The 27,679-nt window shown below is 40.4% G+C and overlaps 1 protein-coding gene and 1 long non-coding RNA gene across 5 annotated transcripts in view; one reads left to right on the top strand and one right to left on the bottom strand.

The window, feature by feature from the left end:
• Window positions 1-2,480: 2,480 nt before the first annotated feature.
• LOC137369298 (uncharacterized) lies at window positions 2,481-12,240 on the bottom strand. The gene is made up of 3 exons (XR_010974917.1): window positions 12,061-12,240; window positions 10,868-11,529; window positions 2,481-7,433 (listed from the first exon to the last, which is right to left on the bottom strand). It is a non-coding gene; the product is annotated as an uncharacterized lncRNA (long non-coding RNA).
• pax5 (paired box 5) overlaps window positions 6,846-27,679 on the top strand; it is a 305,908-nt gene continuing 285,074 nt past the window's right edge. Inside the window, exons 1-2 of one of the 4 annotated variants that reach the window (XM_068030312.1) lie at window positions 6,846-7,415; window positions 23,041-23,206. In XM_068030312.1, the coding sequence (XP_067886413.1) occupies window positions 7,376-7,415; window positions 23,041-23,206 (206 nt within the window). In that variant the 5' untranslated portion in view covers window positions 6,846-7,375. Of the gene's footprint in view, window positions 7,416-19,909; window positions 20,523-23,040; window positions 23,207-27,679 lie in introns of those variants that run through there. The other 3 variants (XM_068030314.1, XM_068030313.1, XM_068030311.1) reach the window with 3 other exon arrangements.

The following is a 27,679-nucleotide window of genomic DNA, read 5'->3' as shown; positions in this document are numbered from 1 at the left end:
ATTGGTTCGTCACTGATTTTCCTTCAAGTAGCTGTATCCAGTCCACTTTTGCCACGTCACCTCTCAGTTTCGTAAAATTTGCCTTCCCCCAACTTAGAACCTTTGCTCCTATTTTGTCTTTGTCCTTTTCCATGATTATGCTAAAACTAACTGTATTATGGTCACTATCTCCAAAATGGTCACCCACTGTAACTTCATCCACTTGCCCAGCTTCATTACCAAAGACTAAATCTAGAATTGTGACCCCTCTTGTAGGGCTTGTTACGTGTTGGCTAAAAAAGTTCTCTTGAATGCAGTTCAAGAATTTCATCCCCTCTGTGCCTTTCACACTGTTTGTATCCCAGTTGATATTGGGGTAGTTGAAATCCCCAACTATTATTGCCCTTTAGTTTTTGCACTGAGAAATTTGCCTACATATTTGTTCTTCTCACTATTAGGGGGTCTAAAGTACACTCCTAGTAATGTAGCTGCCCTTTTTTTATTTCTGAGCTCCACCCATTTGGCCTCGTTTGATGATTCATTTAGCATATCATCCCTCCTCAAAGCTGTTACTGATTCCTTAACTAATAATGCTACACCCCCTCCTTTTTATCCTCCTCTCTATCCCACCTGAAAACGCTATATCCAGGGACGTTGAGCTGCCAAGCTTGCCCCTCTTTAAGTCAAGTTTCTGTTATAGCAACAATATCATGTTGCCATGTGTCAATCTGTGCTCTCAACTCATAGGTTTTATTTACTATACTCCTTGTATTTAAATAAATACCCTTTAACACTGCCAAATTCCTGTGCTGCACATTTTTTAACCTTTGCTTCTTCTGTCTTTCAGTGTCACTCACTAATTGTCTGCCTCCTGTTCTCTGCCCTGAAATTGTCCCATCTACGACTGCGCTCAGGTTCCCATCCCCCTGCCAAACTAGTTTAAACAATCGCCAACAGCACTAGCAAACCTTCCTGCAAGGATATTTGGCCCAGTCCTGTTCAGGGGCAGACCGTCCAGCTTGTACAGGTCCCACCTTCCCCAGAACTGGTCCCAATACCCCAGAAATCTGAAGCCCTCCCTCCTGCACCATCTCTCCATCCACATATTCATCTGGTGTATTTTCCTATTTCTATACTCACTAGCACATGGCCTTGGGAGTAATCCGGAGATTACTACCTTTGAGATCCTACTTGCTAATCTCATTCCTAACTGCCTAAACTCAGCCTGCAGGACCTCATCCCTCTTTCTGCCTATATCATTGGTACCAATGTGGACCACGACCTCCAGCTTTTCACCCTCACCCTCCAGAATGCTCTGTAGCCGCTCAGTGATATCCATGACCTTTGCACCAGGGAGGTAACACACCATCCTGCAACCACATCTGCAACCACAAAAATGTTCCCTTAACTATAGAATCCCCTACCACTACTGCTCGCTTGTCCTTTCTCCTCCCTCCCTGCACAGCTGAGCCACCCATGGTGTTCTGGTCATGGCTCTTGCTGCACTCTCCAGAGGAACCCTTTTTCCCATCGGTACTCAGAACCGAATACCAGTTAGAAAGTAGGATGCCCTCAGGGGACTCCTACACTACCTGCCTTGACCTTCTTGTCTGTCTGGCAGCCACCCAGTCCCTCTCTGCCTGTGTTCTGTTGAGTGTTAATGGTGTTCATGTTTTTTTCATTATATTTTGACTAGATAGGTCCATTTCCTTATGTACAGATTTGCATCACAAAATTAAAATTTCTCTTCCATCATCCCAGCTATATTGTTTCTAAGTTTTTTCTTTAGTCTATGGCATTATGCTGGGCCCAGCCCAAAATCTTAATTTGAATGTTCTTGTGCTAGTCTGTTTATTTAACATTTTATGTTTAATCTTATTATTTGTCCATCTACTTTATTTATATGTTTGTGCCTTTATGGTTTTGTAGGAATGACATTTAAGAGTGAATGACATTTACACTACATTTTACACTACAATTATGTTTGTTGCATATTTAATCACCTGTCAGGTAGTTTGTTATTTTGACTGTGATGGACAGGCAAAATCTTTTTTTAAACACATTGTATTTGAATCTGAATTAATAGTTCTTGTCAGAGAACAAATTAGTTCTATTTGTTGTCTCAGTGCAGAGTGCAAAATTTCAGAGCCATTTATGGAAGGTCATTTCACTCATTCATACTGTTACATCATGACATGTCTAACAAGTCAGTGACTAGTTGCTGTGTGTATGTTAATTAATGCTACCATGGAAAAGCAACAAATCCAAACATTAACATGTGATTTGACTCTTTTCCATTGATTCCTACATAATGACTTATTAACTTCAGCTAGGCCAACTGAGGGATGCATATATCCTGGAAGGCATCTCCAGACCTGCATCAGCAGAGACCAGTGAATAGGATGTCTAAATGGCCTCTTTTTTGATATGGAGAGAATATAACTTATAATATGTGTACAGGAGCCACAGTTTTAAAAATTTAATTTTATTTTATGCTTGAAAATATATTCATCTGTTGATGAAATCATAAATATATATAATTGATCTTGGACCTGCTGCTTTTTGGAGAGCACTGAGATGTTCCAAGCTTAATACAAGACATTGTTAGTCCTTGGAACTCCATTTCAATTCTGGTCCCAAAGAGCATGCAGGCCAATGATTATTTGGTGCAATGTCTTCATCATAATTAAACAATAACTTACATTTATATAGCACATTTAACGTAGCAAAATGTCCCAAGTCATTTAACAACAGTGATATCAATACATATCAACAAAATTTTTGGCAACAAGTCACAGGAGATATCTGAACTCTTGACAAATCAGGATAACCAAAAGCTTAGTCATAGAGGTAGGTTTTAAGGAGCATCCTAAAGGAGAAAGAGATAGAGAGATGAAGAGGTTTAGGAAGCGAATTCCAAAGCTTAGGGCCAAGGCAGCAGAAGGCACTGATGCCAATGGTGGAGCAATAAATATTGGGATGTGCAAGAGGCCATAATTGGAGGAGGTCCCAGATCTCAAAGGCTGCAGGGCTGGAGGACGTTGCAGAGATAGAGAGGGGTGAGGCCATGGAGAAATTTGAAAACAACGATGAGGATTTTATAATTGAGGCACTTTCAGACCTGGAGTCACTGTAGGTCAACGATATATGAAATAAAAAAACAACTTAAGGATAATAAAACATTAAATACTGTAGAGATGTAACCACACTGAAACACTTGGTATGGGTGATAGTCTTGTGAGAAAGCAGGGTTGCATACATCATATGTACAAAAGTGAATTTTAACATCTTTCCACGTCATGTATTTAAGTTGACCAAAATAAAACATATAAACTATCAAATGTCTATTTATTAATATTCGTTGTGTCTATATATTTCATTGTGAATCAGATAACAGAACTCTAAGAATTGTAAACATTGTCTTTTCGCACTATTCGCTGACTGTAAAATGAAGACATTCCAACACCGAACAATTGTAAGGTGTACAATTAAAACAAACTGAACAGAGTATCCGGCGGTTTTGCCTTCACGCTACTAGAAATCACCATTAAGAATATGACTGCTATGTTTATCTTGCTGTTTATTGACTAGGTGCAAGAGGTTATACCAACTGTACTCTCCAGGTGACTCAGGTTCATTACTCTTTTTTTCAGGACGATGTAAATCTATATATACCACTTACAATCATCACATTTGGTTCTGTTCTTAATCCCCTATCAAGAAATATCCCAATGGAAACACTGCCGCAGCGCCTAAGTCAGTGGTCCAATTTTTTTTTAGAAATTGAGTTTTCGCCCGAAACTTTCTACTAACGCTAGCGGGATAGAGATCGGTGCAATCTTGTGAAAACAGCGGTTTGTGTGATAGGTGCCGATTCGGGGCAAATGGAACTGTTACATTCCAAGTGAACCACGTCTGTTGTCAATCCTTGAATTTAGGACTTCACAGACTCACACAAATCGGCCACATTTTCCCTTCAATTGCCTCAACGACTCCAGAGCAACAGTTCTAACATTTTTCGGTCCCGATTAGCTTTTCCAAACCTCCCAAGTATTGAATAATCAGCATTTGGAATTAACGAACTCCATTGGGTAAAAGTGGAATTTGGTGACACTTGGGCGTCCATTTCGGTTTTCGTTTTATCAGCTACGCAATGGGCAAAATGTGAGTACACTCACGTTTTCAAAGGGAATAAGAGATAAGTGTATTTTTATATCCCTGCACTGTTAACTGGGGTACAATAGAGGAACTAATAACCAAAGCCCATACCGCTGAGAGAATAACCTGGACAGCTGATTGATACCGAATGCCTGAAGGGTGCCAAATTCTTCACAAATTTAAAAAGCTTATTGAAAATTATAATTATCATATGGTCACTTGCGAAAATTCTAATGTAGCCTAGTTGTGAATTGGATCATTGTTTTTAGCGATGCCCGTTTAAAGTTTTGAATAAACCTTTAAGGGTGTGAAAACTTAAAGGTGCTCTGAAGAAACGCTGCTTAGTAAAAGCAGAAAAGTTTTTTATATTGATAGCAGAACAACTGGTATGTGAAACAAAGACAACGTACGATTTACTTAGGTGTCATTGATACACTGGTAAATGATAATTGTAAAGGTTAGTTCTAGGCACAGCAAAGTGTGTTAACCGTTTTGTCCCGCTTCATACAACTGCCTTTTAATGAATAAAAAGGAGCAGCGAGGGCTATGGGGTTCATGTAATTACTAAGGGCTGATATCAACGAGGAAACTAAACACAATACATTTTAATGTGGTGTCGACTAATGATGCATAACTCACTATTAATCATTTTCCAGATATTTATAAAGCAATTAAATATTTTGAATACTTGTTTAAAACAGGTGATCACAGTTTATAGCGGGAGACATTGCACTCGCACATTGAATATCAAAATACAAATTAACTGCGAGGATCTTGGGATTGAGTAACTTCGTAAAGCCCCAATTTTAACTACATTCGTATGAATTGTGTTTTAAAAATATGTGCTATGTGTTTACTGCGCTGTAATGTTCTAATTCTAAAAAACTTAGTCGAGTGAATTTCCATATTTTGTGATCTTGGGCAGAACCAAAAATCTAGAAGCCGTTCGGAACCAGGAGACATAATTTGCAATTGATTCACAAATAAAACGACAGGAGGCATAGTCATTTCTTTCTTGTGTTAGGAGTTAGCTTCTAAGGTTGCAATGCAACTTGTAAGTGAACTGTATTTTTACCCTTCATGAAATTGCCCCTTCACTTGTCAGGAAGTAAACTATCGGCCGTGTTCAGCAGTTGTATTGGTTTTATGCTATTAATAGCATTGTTGAACGTGAATGACCCTACGATAAAGGGCATGTATCTCCTTTTAAGTCTTTTAGGAAGGATTATTTATAACTTTTAACAATGTAAGCTTAATAAGGTTTAGCCGTAACAGCATTTCCTGATCAGATCCTGATCAGAATCTCTGTTTGGTTTGATCTGTTACATACGTTTTCCAGTTAATATGTAATTGGTTCAAAAACTTTCAAACACCTTGATTCTGTGACAATTGTCTAATAATTATTTTTGATCATTCGTTGAGGAGTGTAACAGTTTTATTTAAATTAAACAAATTGTTTTAGGTGATCCAGATTTAAGCGGCGATCCTGTCTAAACCCACCTGTTCCAGTGTATTGATCAACACGAATATTTAAATTTACAATTAAGACGCATCAACTGAAGATTTTGGGCATTTTAGAATAATAATATATTAAAACGCCGAAATATAGGAGACACTGTCCTTCCTATTGATGACTGTTGTCTTGTTTATTTCAGAGCGAATATTTTTCAGCCCTTCGCATTTCACCTGTAAATCGATAGCACTTCAGAGACTGGGTTGAATCGGGGATATAGCCTGTCCGCAAATCTTTGCAAAACAGATAGTCCATGTTCTGAACTACTATCCTTTAGGCGTGTGTACTTTAAAAAATCGCTTTTGTTCATAAACATTTCTGGCGGGTTGTCTGGCCTTTTCCAGAATAAGGTCAATACGAATAAGTAAACTGTCAGAGCAATATGAATGGAAGAACGTTGGTGGATTTATTCTACAAGACGTGCTTTGAGCTTGCTCATGAGATTACACCCAGCTAAAATGTTTTATCTAAGTATTGTCCGTATATATAGCGACTCTGCTTTTGCGTTGTGTTATGGGTTAAAAATGTGAAATATAGCGAACACAGGAAAGTTGCGAGCACTGACAATCTGACCCAGGTTCCAGTAATTTGAGTTTTTATTTAACTCAAATCACTACCATTTGTACTTTTGCAGGGTGATGTAAACATCCCCCAAGAAATCCGGATTTCTAATATAACAGAGAGACTGGGATATGATAAAGTTGTACGGTGATCACCGATTAACGGCGAAGAACGGTGGGAACTGTGCATCCGAACGGTCTGCGGTACTGTTGTGATTACCTGTCTGAGCAACTACTGCAACCCTCTCACAACCCCCTACCCCAATATTGGCACAATTTCAGAAAGGGTTGAAGACAGAAATAGGGCGAATTATCTGTAGGTAGTTTGCAGTTTCCTTTTTTATATTGAGAGTATCCGGTTTGCACATTTCACTACTTGTGTGTGTATGTGTGTGGTGGGGTGGGGGGCGGAGGTAATTATATAGCTCCCCCTCCAATGAAAAGAGAATCAATTCGATACAATTTGTAAACAACCTTCGCGCTATGTTTAAGGAATAAACTGAAAGCTGGCAAATGAGTGCACCGAACTTTCTAATTTCCCGGGGAGGGCTACTGATTTTTTAAATTACTGCTCCTAAACTGTAGGTATTTGGTACATTTCTTGAGGCAAATTGAGGAGGGGCGGGGGGTGGGGTGGTAGACAGTGAAGCCATGAGAAAAGGCTTTAATTATTCAGAATGTTAGAGAGCAATGCTTTGATCGGCGTGTGATGCAGTGTTTCAAAATCCCCATCTTCACACTGTGCAAGTGTTTGTAGATGCCAGCTTTTGTAAACGGACTGATTCGCAGGTTGAAATCAGGATAGGAGGCGAGAGAGACAACACCAAAGTTATCAAGAACCGTAGGTGGGTGTGATTTGTCCGGCAGATGTGAGAGTTTTACTTTCTTTTCGCTGTGTCGAGGGACTTTGCGATTTTTTAAAAAGGCGAACAGGACATGATCTCACATGTAGCGAGCTCTTTTAGTTCCTTAATCATTTCACGGTTTGTTCAGAGCCTTTTCTCCACCTAAAACGTTTAGTTTCGGATCAATGGGCAGCACCAAAGACGCGACGGGGTAGCGGAAGAGTCAAATTATTCGGAGCCGACAAAACACGCACACACACCGAAAAAGGGAAACTTTTCTTCCAATCTTTTCACAAAGGACTCGAAATCCCAGAACTAGTATGGAAAAAAGCGGCAGCGCGCTCAGGAGCGTCCGATCAGGTAGGTTTAAAAACCTTTCTGTGAAAAAATACAAATAATTAGAAAGCATGAAGTGACTGCATCGATGACAGCCTCGTGTTTATTTGTACAGTTAAACGGTATTCAATTGTGTAGAAACATATGAAGAGTTCAGACACTTTGTTTAAAAAAACAATGTATTTTAAATAACCAAGTGAGATTCAATGGCCGTTCAAGTCTTGGGGAATATTTAAAGCACATTTAATATACTTTGAAAACTTAAAATGAATATTGAGCGAAAACAAAGGGGAAATGTACGTGAATGTCGGTTCTTGCCCTGTCTGTCTAAAATGAGCAGGTTGTTGGAAGGCATCTGGTTAGTGCTGACTCGAAAGTAGTTTCCCCTTCAGAACTGAGCATGATAACTTTTTCATGCGTTGTGGCGAATTCCGATTGTACTAAAACCCCGCCCGCGATCACTGATCTATAAGATAGATCAATGGTCACTTCTGAGGTTCAATCAGTTAAATAATTGAAAACATATTTAATTCACGTTTAAGTTCAAAAGTCGTTTGGTTTCCATTTAATATTTACAACGTGACGGTTGTCATCACTCTGCGCAACGCGAAACTGCTGAAATCAGGTCTGCAGCTGAAACTACTGGACAAAAACCGGCAAAAAAAATCTGCAGTTCGCTGCAAATCTCTGCTTTCATGTGCAAGAAGGTGAAGCTGGCTATCGCTCCTGCTTGTGTCTGTGTGTCTGAGTGTAGGTGAGAGAGTTGGTTGGGTTTTTTTAATAGAGTTCAGTCATTATGCTGTTTTACAATATTAAAAATAGCTAAAATGTGTACAATGACTGGATTCAGTGTTCTGTGATTGTTTTATTTGCTTTCTGCATCTCGTTTGCTTTTTTAAGTATCTAGAGGCAGTTCGATAGACACGCTGCAGGTGTGGGCGATGCTGGACACTCCACATTCTGGTTTCGGGTTAGGAAATTGATAGAAAATATTTGTGATTGACTTGTTGGTGAAAATCTGCCCCCAGGAACTGCTTTAAAATAACCGTCTCCCACTACTTCTTAAACAAGAATACCAAATGTGAAATCAGGGTGTGGGGCCTCTATAACGACCAGAAATTAACCCACCCTGTTCACTTTGTTGATAAACATTAATATAAAACTTGAAAATGAAACTTCAAAAGGCAAAAAAAAAAGAGAAGTAGTAAAATAACCCTACAGACTTCGGCTTTGGAGATCTGCAGGCCCAGCTCCATGGAATATTTGTTTAGTTTGATGTCCCTTTTGTACGGTACAATGCCGCTATAGTCAAATGGAACTGAGTTAAAACCTCTTTTGGATTTTCACTTGTTCCGATTCTCTATCACCTGCTGTTTGACTAATTCTGACAAAATAATTGAACATCACATTTCATCGGAGAATTAAAGACATTTTTTACGCATATTTGTTAGCGAATACACGTTAAGTGTGGATATGAGTGCGATAGGTTTAATCATGCGTTTTAAACTGCAATATAAATGTCTCCGGCCGTGTTTGTCAGTAACTTTCGACACAACACCCACACGTACTGAACCTTCAGGGCAAGACACGCTCCTTAAAGGTTCTCTAATCAGTTTGCCAACACAACACCCAGTCAATCCCAGTTCCCTCCGATAAATCTGCACGATTTTGCTGGTCGCTATTTCATATTAAAAAAGCAATTCAACAGGCAAAGGTGACTATTGATTTGAAAAGTACAGTTTCAAAGTACTTTTAATCTCCGGTGTCCGGATATAGTCTAGGGACTGGGAAATAAGTCTGCAAATAAGAAACTTTTATTGTGATATCTTCTTTCTGTGCCTACCGTGTGGAATGTAGCTCAATTTTGTTTTATATCCTCCTGCGTTTCTTATCACAGTACCTGTGTACCAGCTGATTATAAACAGCACAATCTCCATTGATTAGCTGCGGCTCATTTTAAACTGTAGGACACCAGTCGCCGTGACACACCAAACATGGTGGAATCAAGTGCTGAGATCATGTTTTTGAGAACAGTAAGGGAGAAACAGGTTGCAAAGTGAACGGTAAATAGCGAGGGATGTTGTGAAATGCCATGTGATTTTCTGGAAATTTCAAGACACTGTAATTTTCTTATTTGAAAATTAATTCAACAGGTCTGCTCAGCAGTCTGTTCGCCCATACCAATTAAACAACCCATGGCTTCTGCTGTGATGGTTCAGATCGGCGGGTCATGCTTAACGTTTTCTACTCTCCACTCGCCACCAGCCCCCTCACCACTAGCTCTTTTAAAAATTTAAATCTTGTGACAGATAATGGGTTATGTCGCAAGAAAGGAGTACTTCAATGAAACTCAATCCCGGGCTTCCTAAAGCAGAAAGTCCAATACCGACACAGCTCGGCAAGCGTTGGCATTCATAGTTTGCAGTTTTGCCCGCTACCCCTTTTCCTATTTAGAATAATACAGAGCCGTCTGTAGTCAAGTTGCATTCACCGGGCACTCTTTTAGCAGGGCGTTTTGCTCTTCCTTTCAATGACAACGTGTTAAAAATAAAAGAAACAAGAAAATGATTTTCAGAATAGGATCTCAAATGGGCTTAGTTTAAAGAAAAACAGCCCGCATTTGACCTCAAGTATTCTTCAGCGTATTAATTTGAAATCCGTCACATAGTTCACGTGGAATCACTGAAAACAAAGACTGGGTTCCTGTGCCCTTCAGTCCCTGACAGATTAACTGACCCTTCCACCCTTCCCCAGTTCAACTTCCGAAAGAATCCTGCCCAGTTATTGATCATAAAGGGCTCCAGTTGCAGAGCTTGACACAAGAATGAATTTGTGCCATTCTGGGACATTAACTGCTTTTCCTGTCTGTGACCCGTGAAATAATCTATATCATTGTTTACTTTCAGCTTCCGAGCTGACAGATGACAGTGTCGAAATCCTTTGTATCAGCACGTGCAAGCCACGCTTGTTCGGTATGGTCGGGCCTGTTTTAAAGTGCTGCCTCTTTGTTAAATTAGTTGCCCTTCTGGTGATGAACTTTACATCATCTGCGAGTGCATTCATGTTAAATAAACCTTCCCGACTATGTGCCACGCACTATCTATTTATACACACACATAGTGTTCAAACCGTGCAGACTTTCAAGGGGGCTGCGCTTCCTGGGCCAAAAAAGACTCTGGATGAGATTTAGCACAATTTACAGTCACTGCATTCCGTCGGTGGATCCTGGTCTTTACTTAAAACTTTTAGAACATTAAAAAAAACCAAGATTTCCAAACCGTGTATTCACGCCTAAGGAGCAGCTGTTGAAAGTGTCCATTTAACAGGACAAATGCATTTTGAATGGACCCCATCTAGTTTTACAATGATGCATTTTAAATATGCTGGGCAAGTGTTGCTTTGTGATTGAGAGCCCCACATGACACATTGAAGATCAATTCTTATTAGAAGGTTTGGCGAAATAAAAAAACACACACCTCACATCTCTGTCAGACTAGACTCACTGGGCTGCCGACTGGCACGTTTCCGGTTCAGAAAACCTGCAGCAGGAATGTCCTCCAGAGGCTGTAAGGTGAAAAACCATTCACCGAAGTGAAGCGCGCTTAGCACAGGAGGCCCCCAAACAGTAGAAAAGAAACGAGCAGCAGTTGCTTAAGATAGAAACGCGATGAACTTCCCCTCACCCCATCGAAGAGTGCGATTTCACTTTCTGCACCTGCAAGACTAAAATCACCAGAGCAGAGCGGAGGGATGAAGGGATGGGAGGAATACAGGGAATAGAGCAGCATTTTCACGTGGACATTTTGGAGCAAATTATGAATTTTTCTCTATCATTTAAAATTATTATTACTATCATTAAAAAATGTTTTAATCATAGGAAGATTCAGATATTACGAACTGTGGTGAAGGAAAGGGAGAGGATAAAGACGGACTTGTGGAATGCACAAATATGTGAGAGTTGGGGTTTCCAGCACGGCCCAGCCTCCTTGCTCTTCCTGACAACAACAATCATATTTTTACCCACCTTCACATTCACAGATAATTCCAAGCGCCTTCTAAAATGTCTCCTTTAAATCAATGGGCACATGTTGTAGAAAGATTAGAATTGCCAGGTTGCAAGTGTCAGTCACCTGTCAGGCTACAGGAAAACACAAGAGTAAGCCAGACCTTTAGAAGTACGTTGTATGTTATACAAGGAGAATCGATAGATGTATTATCTTCCGTCACAATTCTTTCTATAATTCATCCCCTGTATCTGTTTCACTGAATCCCAATATGAAATATTGCAAATAGTGGGTGACTGACACCACAGTAGATCAGAGATCTAACACCAGACCCATATAGTACAGTGCTTTCGCGGCATGCTAAGATACACATTGGTGATTGATACAACCTATCCTTCACATGCATCTCGTGTAGATTTGAGTGAGTTACAGGACTACTAGGGCCAAGTTGCACTGTCAGATCAGAGTGTCCAGTCACTTGCAAAAGGACTTTTGTCATTTTCACTGATAAAGTTGGAAGAGTTACTGTTTAATGATGATTCAGTTGCAACGTTTCTGAATTTGTTTGAAGACAATATTGTGTCAGAAAACAAATAACAAGTGAAACCAATGTTCACGGGCATCATTGCAAACCTCGACCCGAGTTCTGGATTTGCCAGCAATACCTGATTACCGGTGCTCGTTTTTTGGCGTAAATTTTGCCGGCAGCACCCCATCCCTACTTTGACATTGGGATTCTTTTAATGAAAATAAAGCCTCTCGATTAATTTTACAGATTATGTTCCGGTTAAAAGAGAGTTTCGGGAGGAAGGACGCACACTCATTGGACGGTATTGTTCACATTGCCAGTTACACTCACTTCCGACCCAGGAGGTGAATTACACTACTGAAACTCTGTTTTTAAATTCTGGTTATATTACAATGTCAGTATGTGCTCATATGCAAATACGAACAGGCATCACATTTAAAACATCGTAGTTGACATTTTTGGTCGCCCTGAATAATGAATATAGCTCCACTAGTTACCGAAATTTAATATATTACTTCTGCACAGTTATTTACATTTGATTATTAATCGTCCCAATCATTGAATTTAAAACTTTTCGCAGACGTAAATTATTTCAAAATTATCGCCGCTCTAGTTAGTTGGCAGCAGCCATAACCGTTTAGTCCCAGTGATACCCTCACTAACCTTCCAACAGTTAAGTGGAGTATAAGAAGCGACTGGTTTGCTCCATTAGGGGTTCTGAATCCACCCCAAGATAATAATGCGGTCAAGCAACACCTCAAAGGCAAACAGTTAAAGCAAATTTAATTTAAAAGAAACTATTAGAGACGAGGGAATGAATATATTGAGGAAATGAGAAATTATACAGACAATAGAAAAAAGTGAACAATACACTCCGAAGAATAGAGAGAGGTGTCCAGGAAAACAAGGAGAGGGGAAAGTGGTGCTGGAGAAGGAGAAAGTGACAAGCTGTAGTTTGCGAGAGTTGGTGCCCTCTGTCGAAGGTTCCAATGCACAGCTTTGCACAAACACTGTAATCTTCATTACCACCTCACGCTGCCCCCACCCCCAGTGTGGGCTATTACACGGGATTTTAAAGAAAAATTCGAGAGGACCCGCTTGATCCGTGGATTCAAACTGGAAGCGGAAGTGGCGCAAGAAACGTCCCTCTCATTCTGTGGAATGGTGCACACAGTGACCGCCAATTATAATCCAGACCGTATAAACAGAATTTGTATATGCGGTGCTTTAGAAGTTTGTCTCAGAAGGTGGCATAGTTGTAATATCACTGGACTAGTAATCCAGGAACCCAAGTTAATACTCTGGGGAGGTCTGGCAGCATCTGTGGAGATGTGATCAGTTCTGATGAAGGGTCACAGACCTGAAACGTTAACTCTGCTTCTCTCTCCACAGATGCTGCCAGACCTGCTGAGTATTTCCAGCATTTCCTGTGTTTATTTCAGATTTCCAGCATTTGCAGTATTTTGCTTTTATAATACTCTGGGGACATGGGTTCAAATCCCACCATGGTAGCTGGTGGAATTTAAATTTAATTAACAAATTCAATTAATTAATTTTGAAAAATCTGGAATTGAAAGCTAGCCTCGGTAATGATGAAACTGTCGATTGTCGTAAAAAACCATTTGGTTCACGAATGTCTTTTAGGGAAGGAAATCTGCTGAGCTTACCTGGTCTGGACTACATGTGACTCCAGACCCTCAGCAATGTGGTTGACTCTTAACTGCCCTCTGAATTCAGTTTTCAAGGGCAATTAGGGATGGGCAATAAATGTTGTCCTTGCCAGCGATGCCCACATGTCATGAAACGAATAAATATTTTTTAAAGCCCATATAAGGGAACTGCAGTTACTCTCCCCATTGAACAGGACCTGTTTCAGTAGATGTGCCCATTATAATTTGAGTTTGTATTTATACTACTGACACCTTCTCAGACAGGTATGTTTACAGTAACACTTCCAGATTTCAGGCCCCTGTTATACTGTACCTGGTGGCGAGTTTCGCTACAAAGGGCCTCTGACTATGGGTGTTTGGATACATACGTGAGCCTCTACTCCCCTGGGAGCTAATTTTAATACCATGCGAGGGCACAGAGGAATGAATGGCAGTATGAAAAGCCAATGATAAGTTTGTAAAGTTAATTGTGACTCCAATTGACTGCAATCACTTTTAAAACGTGGCTTGGCACTGACCTGGAGTTATAATTCCGCTGTGCCTAATCTACTTGGGAAAGTCTCACAACTCTCACTTGAGTACATAAAATGCTGGAAATGCTCAGCCGGTTTAGCAGCATCTGTGAAGAGAGAAACAGAGTTAACGTTTCAGCTGTTCAGGATTCTGCCATCTGGACACATCTTTTGTTTCTTTACTTGTCCCATTACCACTCCCTTTGACCTTGCGACATCAAACCTTTTGTCATTTAATCTCTCCTGTCTTCCACCCTCTCACAGACCTTCCCTTTTGTTCTCCCCCCCCCCCCCCCCCCTTCACTTGCTTAAAACCTATACCATATCTAACTTTTCCCAGTTCCGTTGAAAGGTCTTCGACCTGAAGCATTAACTCTGTTTCTCCCTCCACAGATAGTGGACACACCTGCTGAGCTTTTCTAACATTGTCTGTTTTCATTTCAGATTTCCAGCATCCGCAATATTTTGCTTTTGGCTTGCTTTAGCACCTTTGGGAGTCGGATAATTGATCTGATTCCCGATCTCTAATATCTAATATCGAGCACCATGCTCACCTGACATTACTGTCCAGCCAATAGTAAAGTGATAGTATAATTGCGGCCTCGGGTTCTTCCGATTTCATTTTTAATCTGGCCATGCATGCGCATCATGCCAACGAAGTTAAGATGGAAGATGACTGAAATAATTCTACCCATTTGTTAAGCCAAGACAATTAATTTTGCGGAACAGAAGAACTCTTGTTTGGACCTTGGGAACAGAAACCGATCTGACGCCGCCTCGTTGGGGCTGGTTTTCTCAGTTATACTGTAGCTTTTGTGGGCCCAAATCATAACAAAACATTTTTGCTTAGTAAAAATGCAACCTTTGATTGCGAGCGTTAAAAATTGTCATGGCTTTCTGGGTAGATAATAGACATGGATAGTGGCTATGCTACTGGGCTCCTAATCCGGAGGGCTGGAGTAATAATTCAGAAACCTTGGCAGTTGAGAGTTTGAATTCAGTTTTAAATAAAATACAGAAATAAAGATCAGTAAAAGTGATCAAGAAGCAGTTGGATTGTCATAAAATTCCAACTGGTTTACTAACGTTCTTTAAAGAAGGAAACCTAATGTGCTTACCCATATATGACACCAGTCCCACGCCCAAATTGGTTGACTCTTAATTGCTGTCTGAAGTGGCCGAGCAAACCACTCTGTTGTTATGGATGAGCAATAAATTCGGCCTTGTCAGTAACACCCACATCATGAGAATGAATAAAAACCTAATTTCCCAAAAGCGGATATTTTAACACGTGATTCATGCGTTGACCTTTCAAGAGCAGATTTAATCCCAAACTCCAAGCGCATATGTTTATAGACCAGAATGTTTCCAAATTGACAGCCCTGGCTGTATTTTCTGCCTACTCCCCTCTTACCAACCTTCAAGGCGAGTATCCCATGTGCCCATACATCACCAGCATCTTGCCGTAAAACAAGTATCGTGGTCCGCGTGAAATGTCCTCCCGCAGATTTCTGTGTACACCTGGATTTACCCCTACCTCCTTTTTTGCCAACCCTGCTGGCGTGTCTTCAGAAGTTAGCTGTTGTTTCGATGATAAGAATCCCTTGCAGTTAATTAAAGATTCTTCAATAAATTAAGTTTTCTGCAAGTTCTCTGAAATTAAATGTGATGTTCGTGTTTTGGAGTGAGTCAGATGTTGTATTTGGGACCGGTGATGAAAAAAACAAAATAGCTTTGAGTTGGAGAGTAACTTTCTGTTCTGTGGAAGCTGAGATGGGCCAGTAAAAAAACGGAATGGCCTATTGCCTTTTAACACGACACCCCACAATGATCCAACATCGACGACTTATTCGAGATGCTTATGCATCGGAAATTATAGGTTGGAGTCTAGTTAGTTAGCGTTCCTAACTAATGACTATTGTGTAGTTTGGAGGGTGCGTTAATTACGTTTGATTAGCGTAGGGTGAGTGGAAAAAACAACTCAACTTTAAGCAGTTTGTTTAAATACATGTAGGGATTAGTTCGATTAACTAAACTGGCACTTTTAGAAATTTTGTAATGCTTAAATGTTTTCTAACAGGTGAAAATGTCAAGAATGTTAGAAAAACATTGTTTTGATGTCCTTGCCATTTATAAAGAGGCAATCTGTTTAAGAATATTTTGAGTTGAACCAGTGGGATGGCAGTGAATTTCCAGAGCCATCTAAACTTGCATCATTGCAGGTGTCCCCTCACGAGGAGATCACCAATAATGCAATACCATCACATAGTCTATTCCAATTGAGAGGTACAAAATTACGCATAAAACGAAATCATAATTTGGTTTTCCCCTCAATTATACGGTTGCCACAGGACGTGGAACACTTGAGCTACGGATTGACACCGCAGGGCCATGACAAGACGGCGGAAGAAGGACAAGACGCAAAGCAACCCTCCCGCTGGATCTCACGCATTCTGGCCTATGGATTTTTATTTTATTTTATTCTTTTCATGAGATGTGAGCGTCGCTGGCATTTGTTGCCAATCCTTAATTACCCTGGAAATGAGTGGCTCGCGAGGCCATTTCAGTGGAGTTGAGTCAACCACTTTGCTGAGGGTCTGGAGTCACATGTAGGCCAGACCAAGTAAGGCCCTAAAAGACATTAGTGAACCACATTTTTTTGCAACAATCGATGATAAAACTAACTTTCAATTCCAGATTTTTTTTTTCATTAACTGAATTTGTCAATTAATTGAATTTAAATTCCACCAGCTACTGTGGTAGGATTTGAGCCCACGTCCCCAGGGCATTAGTCTGGGCCTCTGGCTTACAGATTCATTACCACTATACCACAATCTCCCCAGTGATAGTAGCTTTGGCTAGACCCAAGATCAGCCCCACGAGATGATTCTCCATCCTGCTCGCTCCCCGCCCCCCCCCCCACCCCCACCCCCACCCCCAATGCATCAGTTGGCCAAGGAACATGAGCGTAGGCAGAAAGTGAGTAGCTGCCGCTTTAGATGATGGAATAGCGATCGGCCAAGGAAATTATGACAGGAAAGGCAGGCCTTGGTTATTTGCTTTTGCTACCTTGTAGGATTTTATAAAGGACATTACCCGCTTGGATATGGATACATCACCATAACTAGGCTTGCAGCATGAGGACACCACTATTGCGGAGGGGAGTTGGCTGTTGTGAGCAAAACTCTGCAGTGTCCTTACATAAACAGTTTACAATAGCAACACTTCCGGGGATCAAATGTCAAAAAATGGAAAGGGTGCCCTTTACTAGTCCCAATCAGATGCGTCTGAGCACTGGTTTAGTGGGCAAGACCCCAGTTTAAATTTCAGTTAGTTCTAAAGCCCATTTGTGGGCCTGTTGGAAGAATTTGAAAACGGCAGTTCGCTACAAGAAATAATTGTTTGATTTGATAAATCCGTATTCACAAGTAGAAGAGGATTCTGCAATCCTTCGAAAAGTATAACTTTAGAGAAGTTTATATTATCAGCGACTGTCGCAATATTTTACCACGTGAGGCAACGCATTATCAATACAGTCAGATTGTTCCTAGACAGGAAACTGTGATCTTGGTGATATGAAAACAAAATCGTATCGTGGAAATCATTTAGGCCCAGCCGCAGGTGCTAACGAAACAGCCGGGTTCAGTGACAGCTTTGAAATGGGGGGAGGGCGGTACCAGGGGATTGAAATTTCTCAAGACCTAGGCTCGGGAACACTGCGCTGGATTCAGGTAGCGATGCTGAAATGTACCAGTCGGGCTGAAATTACTGGGTGCTGATTCTCAATGTCTCACCAAAAGCATTTTATTCATATTTAAAAAGTGCGGCCAGCCATCATTTGCCCTCAGTTCAGAAAAACCCAGCTTCGAAATTTCACATCACCCCTAATCAATCCAATTAGAAGTTTCCAAAACGCCATGAAATTCAGCCTTCTCGCCAAATCTCTGCTCCTTTAAAACTTCGTATAACCGGAGCTTTCCGTTGAAAATAATAAAATCCAGATTTGGATTCTCGTTTATAAAGATAAATGCCCCAAGTTTCTTAGAATAGTGGAAAATTTGATTGAAAAAGTTATCAAACAGGTTACTATAAATAGCAAAGACTAAATAGGCGTGGAGGTTTCATGTGTTATTAATTAATACATGATTGTCCATTAAAATTGATAGGTGACATTTTATTTCTCTTACTGTATTGTAACGTTCATATAAAATACAAACAATTGCTGAACTCGATTAACCTGTATCTGTAAACATGTCAATATGGATAGTAAACATATTGCATGTCAAAAAGTAAGTTATGATTTTAATTAGTGGCATTTGAAATCCAAGTTAAATTCTGACTTGACATATTTAATGTGTTTTTATGTATGATATTCGGCGAATTTTACTTTGAAAATCCTTTCCAATTCTTTACTGATATTCAGAATAAAACAGCAAGACGATTAGTTTCGATAATTCTGGGAGAAAAGTTATTCCGAGCTTACGTAATTAAATAGCATGTTATCTATGTATTGATGTGTGATTTCTGCTGTATTTTTGCAAACAATACATGTGTTATATAGTCGTGGAAGTTTACTGTGTTATTGATTAAAACACGATTGTCCATGAAAATTGATAGGGATGCCCGATGCAAATATAGTATGGATGCAAAAACAAAAAACATGTGTGTGTGTGAAAATACAGGTATATGAGTGTGTGTGCAAATATAGGTGTATGTATGCGTGCCATCACTGTGGAGTCCTATAGAAAAAGTGGTGTTCAGCACCCGGGTGGTCTCCAAGAGCAGGTGGAGAATTAGCAATGAAAATGAGACGAAACCCTTTAAATAGGACTGACCACGATTACAATTAACCTGTGTAAGTGACCACTAAGATTCTTTAAATTAAAAATGAGAGATTCATTGGTTTAGAGGGTGAACTCGTGGTGGGCTTTTTTTTCTCTCTCTCATTATTTCCAAACCAACGGGGTTGAAATGTTAACGCTTTCCCTTGTACGCTAAGTATTTAAGCTCAATTAATGTTACACATTTAGCCTATTATTTAATGAACTTTCATCGACAGTTAAGCTGAATAAAATGTAACATCAAATTTAATGGTCAACAGGTTGTGAACATTTGAAACCTGTTAACTGGTCAAAAGATGTTCGGCTCTTTGCAGGATTATTAACCGCTGCAGGTGACCACTCCTAAAATAAGATAAAATCCTCAAGATCCTTTATGTATAGTCAATATAAACTGACATACAAATAGCCCCTTCATTATTAACAGCTTTGCATTTAGTCCTTCCGAATAACTGTTTTGTAAATAAAATTTCCAACAATGTCTTAATTTTGTTGTACTGCCATGTATGTTCTAACAAGCTAAAATCATTCATTGGTTAGTGTCAACATCTGCATCTAAAACTGGTATTAGCACTAAAGTCAGACACTAGAATTTTATACAGGCTCTTTAAGTTAGAATCAAAGTGAAGGGTTTATTTATATATTGAAAAAGCCAAAAGAATTTCTGTGGAAAATTATTGTCTAAAATTATTCAGATGAAAAATTAAATTCATTTTTCAACATGTGAATGGATTCCCTTTAATAGAGGCCCGCCTCGAGGGTTTAACAATGTGAGCCAATCAGGATACTGTATAAGATAACCAATTAGTAAAGAGACCTCCTGTATCTATAGGACTTGCACATAATTGGTGAATGTTAAAAATGAGCTCCGTGCGATTGGTCAGTCCTCTTAGACAGAGGTGTCATTGGTGAATGAGTCAGTAGCTCGCTTGGGGATTGGTCAACAAGCTGGGCTGTTGGGCGCGATTGGTTAGCGAGAAAGAGGACTGTTCATTGATTGGCTGGTGGTGGTGTGATTGACAGAGACAGAGGCTGTTCGCCGTCCCAACAGGGCTGAACCTCGGGCGAATCAGCGCCGAATCACCGCGGGCTCAGCCACATTTAAACACTATGGAGGAGAGTGAACGCGACTGAATACAGAGCAGGGGGCCAGCGCACTCCGGGGAAACGGGAACCCGCCTTCATTCACACACAGCGGACAAATTGCATAGGAAAACGCCAAAAAAAAAGAAGCTGGAATTCATAAAAGGATTTTTTCCGCTTTCGAACGATTTCGAAGTTAAAATTCACTGCTGTCACTGGGTAGCAATTGGATCCTCTTTGGGGGCAATGCATTGCATTGGACAAACTTAACTTTTACGTTCCTTGCACAATCCGTCCGAAACCTTGTGGATCACAAAGACGTAGGACCTGCAATTAGTGGCCGTCATCGAGATCTTCTGGGTTTGCGTTTGTTTTGGGAGTATAGGTGAAGGGGTTAAATCCAGACCAGGAAATCGAGTTTTCTTCGAGTTGAAGACCGGCTGCGCCTTTTCATGGAAATCCACTGTAAGCACGACCCGTTTGCAGCAATGCATAGTAAGTAGGCAGCTCCTTCCCTGGCTTGTCTGGCGGTTCCTAGTGAGTGATAGTGTGTAAGGAGTGCTGGGGCACCCGGATCCACAAGCAGATGATCAGATACCCCTAGACCAGGAGCAACGCGTGAAGTCTTTGAAAGGGAGCCTTTTTGCAGAAAAGCACCACCGAGTTTCACGTGCACGGCTAATTTTAATATCATCCCGATTTTCCCGAATTAAAAACGAGTTAATTAAACGATTTCTTAATTCCCTCATTTGAACGGTAAACGGCAACATTTGCGGACCGTGCAATATTATCTTAATTATTAATACTTTTACTACGAAATGGGACGTGGTATTGTTGCTTTCTGCGACGAGCATCGTTTGTTAGTAAAAGTCAGTTGCATTAATAGATGCATCATTAAAATTCGTGAACAAAACAAAAATAATCTAGTTGCCAGTAAATTGCAAAAGAGCATTAACCAGCGGATTAAATAAGGTCGATGTGTAACTGTTTAATTTTCCTTTCTCCATTGTATTTACTTTTGTGAGTAAACTGCGAGGATTAAGTTGATGTAAAGCAGTGAAAGTCCACTCTGATGGTTTTAGAAATCTGCAGCACGTTAGTTTAGCGTGACAGAGATGGCTGGAGCTTGTCCATTTGGTCGGTGTTATATGAAATGACACATCCTATCACGGTGTGTTAAGAGTTATTATACCTACAGCTTGTAAACAGATGCTTTATCAACTCGAACTAATCATATTGTAGTGGGGTCTAAACACACTTCAGGAATCACACCTCGTTGACCAGTTTTCCTGAGTGAAAATCAGACTGGAGTTTTTCCTTCCGTCTCCAAAAATTGAATCGATTTAAAATTGTTGCAACACGGTGATGTGGAGTAAAGGCGCGCACACAAACTTTCTGATCGAAACAAACATTATCGATTTTTTAAAAAAAAAGGTTCTTGTTATCAAAGTCATGCTTTTTTATAATCCTATTCCATATTTCTCTGTTCTCAATTTGAATTTTACGTATACTCATTAGGGCCCATTCGCAATATTAAATAATTTCGGCATTATTTGTTTTTTAAAAATGGACCAAAATCTCAATCAAATTTGGAAATGAAAGGGAATTTAAACAGATCCGGCGTGAAATCTGATGACACTTTATTTAAAAAAAACAGCTAGTCTTTCAGTTAGCAATTTTCTGCTCCATATACTGAAATGAGATACCAATTCACTGAAAAAACGGAAGTAATGCAGCATTTTTTTGACTCATTAACAGCGTTAATTTCACTTATTACTAAAACCAATAAAAGTAGCAACGAAGCAGGCTAAGTAGCTCGCGGCGCCGATTACCCCTTTGCTGCAGGTATTAATCCGTTCCCGTTATAACTTTCCTTCCCTCCGGCTGAGAGACAGACTAATATAACAAAAACCCAGAGATTTAAATAGGGCGATTTATCTCAAACACTCCCAGGTTTTGCAGTATTAAAATGTTGTATCCGACCTACATTCATGACGCACTTGTCATGTTGAGGGGCTGTATTTTATTTCTGAATATAGATCTCAATATAGATCCCATTTCCTTTGATTTCAATTTGGAATGATGCTAGAAAAAATCTTATTATCGTTTTGAGTTAGGATTTATCATTCACTTTCCCATTGGTTTTCTTGAAAGACTTGTAGAAATTTACTATCGCTTTAGAAGAAAAATAGATACTATGTTGCTTTAGAAAGATAACCCACGAGCTGTCTCGGCAAGTCTAGTAAACATCTAAAAATTCTGTCACAGTCGGTGTGAGAATCGAGCCGCTCGCAATTCTGCAGCCGATTACTCAAAAGGAGCACGTCTTGGTCCCAGAAGGTTGTGACAGCAAAAATCGGTCCATAAATCTCCGAGCGACCACTTTTTTTTACACACAGGAAGCTGAAGTTTCACCGAAAGGAACTCATTTTCTGTTCCGAATTCAGTGGATCACTTTCGCTTTCAGTGAACGACTCGTATGTGTCTCTACCTCACAACAATAACCTTTCATATTTTTAAAAGCTGCTAACTGAAGCTAGTGTTGATCCATATTATATAAATCTTACAATGCACTGGAGATATCCTCGTTCCTAACCGGACGTCCAGTTGCTGGCTGAGAGTGTGTGACTGTGATCGGCTGTGATATGAGGGTGTTCCAGGAAGCTGTTGTGTCCCTGTGTTCCTGCACATGCTGATGTGGGGAGCCCATGTTTGCAAAGTGTTCCCCTCTTTAACACATTGCGGTATGATCCTCATCTTTCTGCTTTTCTCCTCACTATTCAATGTGCTGCAGTATATCCCCACCCCCTTGTTCCCCCACCCCCATCTTCCCGTGCCTGTGGAAAGTCACAGTGCAAAGGAGGGGGTTCTTTCCTCCTCTTCCCCATGTTTCTGCTGGCTCTCTGTGTTGTCGGTAAACACTAACTGGGAGATACAGACGTAGTGTTGGAATTCTACGGTATAGCTGCAGTGTTTCTTTTCTCTCTCTCTCTCTTTTGTATGTTGTATACAGGGCATGGCGGGGTGAATCAGCTTGGAGGGGTCTTTGTGAATGGTCGCCCTCTTCCCGATGTTGTCCGGCAGCGGATCGTGGAGTTGGCCCACCAAGGGGTGAGACCCTGTGACATCTCCAGGCAACTCAGGGTGAGCCACGGATGCGTCAGCAAGATTCTGGGCAGGTAAGAAGCAAGAGGAAGAGAGAAATGTCACACAGAGTAACTGTCTGGAACCAAACCGGATCCAAACTGACAATTACAGATCTGCAACAATAATCTTTTAGTTAAAAGGCATTGGCTGGAGTAACCGAATCTGAAATTATACAGAATTAATACCTTGGATTTCGAAGCCAAATCCCGAGCAGGTATCAAAAAGCCAAAATAAATCAGAAATTATAGTGCAAACAGGATAGACGTTGATCATAGGGCTGTGTAATTCTGCAGAATAGTAATATTGGAAACAATTTTACAGACGAGAGTAATAATGGGAAATAGTGTTAGAGGCAAGAGAATCGGAAGTAATTCAAACCTAACATTACAGATATGAGAAGCAGAAATAATCCAAGAGCGACATATCCCAGACAAAGCCTTTCCTGCAGGTAATCCATCAGAAAGGATATGACAACAAGGTAATCCTTAAATTAAGAGAATCAGATATTAGAGAATAGCAGAAAACGATTCACCAAAACTCCAGCTAATAAAAGACACGCATAATACAGAAAACATCCTTAGGTTATAAGAAAGCAAAATAATCCTTTAATGTATGTGAACCCTTCCGGTACAAGCAGTAAACACCTGGTCGGTACACAGATAAACACTCAGAAATGCCTGGGAAACGCATAGACACAGTGAACGTAATGTTAGTGTGCAGGACAGTGTCGGCACTGCTGCTGCACCAGCTTCAGTCTCACCGTCAGCTTTTTCAGCAGAGACAGTATCCTGTTTAGGGACAGAGAGAGGCAGTCTGAGTACTTGGAAAACCCTACTCTCTTACCGCAAACGTCAGCCCTAACCGCTGCCCTGCCTTTAGACCAGGGCAATGAATACAGATGCCGTGTACAGGGGCACGAGGGTACACTAACATGTAACATTACACGTATACACAGAAATATACATTTCCAACCACACTAAAATGAAACTGTGCCAAACGTGAACGAACATTTGCACACACATTTACTGGTACAAGCAGCATTCAATTCCATGTGAACACCAAAAAGCTAAACTTTGCATATTTACATCGACGGAAAGGAAGTGCACGTAGACAAATTCACAACTGAAAGGAATAAATCTAGACAAGGCACTATATATTTCTCTTACACCGTGATACCCGATTTAATTAGATATATTTACTTCATATTTCATATTTGTGGTATCACATTTTGTTACAGCAAATCGTCCACATTCCACACTAAAGTAACTTAATTTTCTTTAGAAATTAATTACCTCGCTATTATTGTTAGGAAACCAAATCGTTAGAATTCATAGTTCATTCTTCTGGGATGGGAGAGGCGTGAACTATATGATCACTGCATGAGCTGCATGAGACGATGAGATTTGGTTAGATTAAACCCCTTAATAGATTATAACAGCACGATTTATAATAGCAATTATATGTGCATGAACATTGGGGCTAGGGTACAGAGGGGGCGTCATTACCCATGTCAGATATATTTATCAAAACACAGGCGGGAAATGAACTTTTTTATTGATACTCTGCCAGCGCTCCGGTCAGTGAACATCTGAAAACTTTTTTTGCTTCAGTGAATTCTTATTTCCCTGTACATATGGAGACGCTCCATATTATTTTTTATTCTCAGTGTCCCAGTTCTATAGATGAGAACTTTGTACTAAATAGTGAGGTGTTCCAAGCTGTCTTTGGATCTGGTACACAAGACATCGCGCTTTGCCCATCAGAGTAGGGAAAGCCGGCCTGTTCGAATGGCCTTTCACTACATTAAAAATCTGTAAACTATCACTAACGGGACTTTTCTTCCCCCAGAAAAAGCCGGGATGATCCATATCAGTACCGCGGGGGAGAAACATTGCTTTTAAAATTAATTGACACACTGGAGATTCAAGATCTGGGAGTTTGGGTTTAAAAAAACAACATTTTTTGATCATAAAATTACCAATAATTAGACAAAATAAACGAAATATTGGCGAAATCTGCGCCACTCGTTTTTGGAAGTCATTGAAGCTGATAAATTGCGTTGGGATCAAACTGTGGTTGCAGATCAGAACCTGGATAGTTGATCGCACTTGGTGAATGCGACAGTTTCTGCGCCTATTAAACCAGATTGCAGTGCTCATTGTACCGTGCGGCCTTTTTTGTTCATTTTCTTATATAATTTACAATAGGCCAATAGATACTTAAATTGCAGATGCTGCATTTGAATCCCGTGCCAGGCTTGAAAGTTGGGCAAACGAATAACGAAACACTTTCTAAACAAGAAGGTTACAAGTCAGGTCAGAACAGTGCTAGCTTGTAGGTACAGTGTCGGGGAGCGTTTAAACAGACAGGCGTTAGAATAAACTCTAATTACATCAACAAATCATTACAACATTGCAATAGTTATGATTTCCCTTACATTTCCTATCGGCTTCATTTAAGTTATTAATTTCAATGAATCTGACATGACTTTAGAAAGGCTGTCATTTACTAATTAATTTAATAATTAACTACTAGTCACCGATTGCCTTCCGTGTTAATGAGAATCTGACATGTTCCTAGCCAACTTTCACGGTTGATCTGCAAGCAAAAATAATCCGTTTGGACAAAAACTCGGCCAATTCGCTAATTTTCCGGCCCGTCGCCACCACTAACTTCTACGATCCCACTCTGACCAATAATATTGGGTTCAGGTCAATCTCCGCGGCAGCCGCACCTTCAAGGAAAGAAACATGACATGTTAAGGAAAAAGAGAAGCGTATGGAGGGAAGGGCGGTCGGAGCGCAGTGAAGCAGGGATGAACATTCAGGTCCCCACTGACTGAGCTTTAAACACATCCAACAGTCCGCGGTTGCCACCAGTCACTTTCTCCACCTTCTGTATCACATGCATTTATTCCCTACAAAGAGAGAGAGAATGCTATTGCATTCAATTCCACTTAAAACAGATCGGAAGGTCCGCTCCAATGGTATCTTACAGAAACGAGAGCAGTTTATATGTGAGTGCTTTTTTCCTGTTGGTGTCTGTTTAGGCGGGATGCATCATTTGAAATTAAACTGTAATTGTTCTTTCAACTGAAATCTCTGATAATTTATTGATCTATTTCCCAGTGTAGGTGTATTACCCCGTGTGAAGGGCACTATAGGGTACCGGTTTAATATCGCAAAACTGCTCTTGCCGTTTAAAGCTTCACTTCAAAAACTTTTCACTCATTTTTTGATTCACCCAGCAGTTTTGCCGCTCGTCTCACCACGTCATTCAGTGTCGAACATGTTTTCTTTCTATTTATTTTGCTGGTGTTTCGAGGAAGGGGCTTCTTAAAGATCATTTTATTCCGAATTTTCTTGCTTGCCAGCCATAGGTCACTAATTCAGAGAAAATTTGTTTCTTTTTGGAACCTGTCAGCAGGCTGGGGATTCAAAGGGTTCTCCAGCCCCGCCCATTGCACAGCAGGGGTCACGGTTTAAGATCCTTCACTATCGATGTATTTACAGAAACCTGTTTACAAAAGATGCTGGAAATCTGAAATAAAAACATAAAATGCTGGAAATACTCAACGGCTCTGGCAGCATTTGTGGAGAGAGAAACCGAGTTAACGTTTCAGATTCTGATCAAAGGTCACAGATCTGAAACGTTAGCTCTGTTTCTCGCTGCATAGAGGCTGCCTGACCTGCCGAGTATTTCCAACATTTTATGTTTTTAATATAGAAACCCATCCTTGGACAGTGTTTCATAGAGAATAATTCTGACCTTGAAATAAGAGAGTAAAAAAAGAAATATAAAAAGAAGAGATAGAGACAGAGAGATGGAAAAAGGCCGAGAGAGAGAGAGCGAGATATGAAGAGAAGACATTTAGCCAATTTATTCCATCCCAGTTTAAAAGGAGTGTTTGGACGGGGATGGATGTTTTTTTGCCGAAACTGACAGGATGAATGTCCTGTGCTGCCCTATAGGGCTGGCTCGGCTCCTGCTCGTACAGATCTGTATGCTAAGGCCAGAGTTTCGAACAGACACCTGGCTTGGTTTTGAGAAGCACTTGCAGTAAATCAGTAATAAGAGCATCCTGAAGGTGTCTCTGTTTGGTGAGTTGTCTCTTCAGTCTTCTCGAGATGTTTCAGCCCCCTGTGGAGGCTCACAGCTGCTTCCACGGTCAGGAGTAAACAAAAACCTGGTGGAAAACAGGTTTTCTGGGCGCCAAAGTAACTCCCATGCAAGTCTTGGGTACAAGGGTATTGATAATTCTACAGTCTGTATTTACGACTAAACGATGTACTTCTCGCCCATTGCCCCTGTGGTTAATCTGCAGTTCTGAATAGGAAGGTGCTGACGGCTGTCCGAATTGATTCATTTTTCACCTTCAAATCCCCCTCCCTGTCCATTTCTCTGTCTTTCCCTGTCTGTCTTCCTCTCTTTGTCTTCCTCTCTATTTCACTCCTTTTCACTCACCTCTCTCTCTAACTTCCCATCTCTCTTTCTCTCTCTCTCTT

The sequence above is a fragment of the Heterodontus francisci genome, chromosome 4, assembly GCF_036365525.1.
Source record: "Heterodontus francisci isolate sHetFra1 chromosome 4, sHetFra1.hap1, whole genome shotgun sequence".
Classification (NCBI taxonomy): Eukaryota; Metazoa; Chordata; class Chondrichthyes; order Heterodontiformes; family Heterodontidae; genus Heterodontus; species Heterodontus francisci.
The sequence above is the reverse complement of the archived record's forward strand: the minus strand, read 5'-3'. Positions and strand labels throughout refer to the sequence as shown.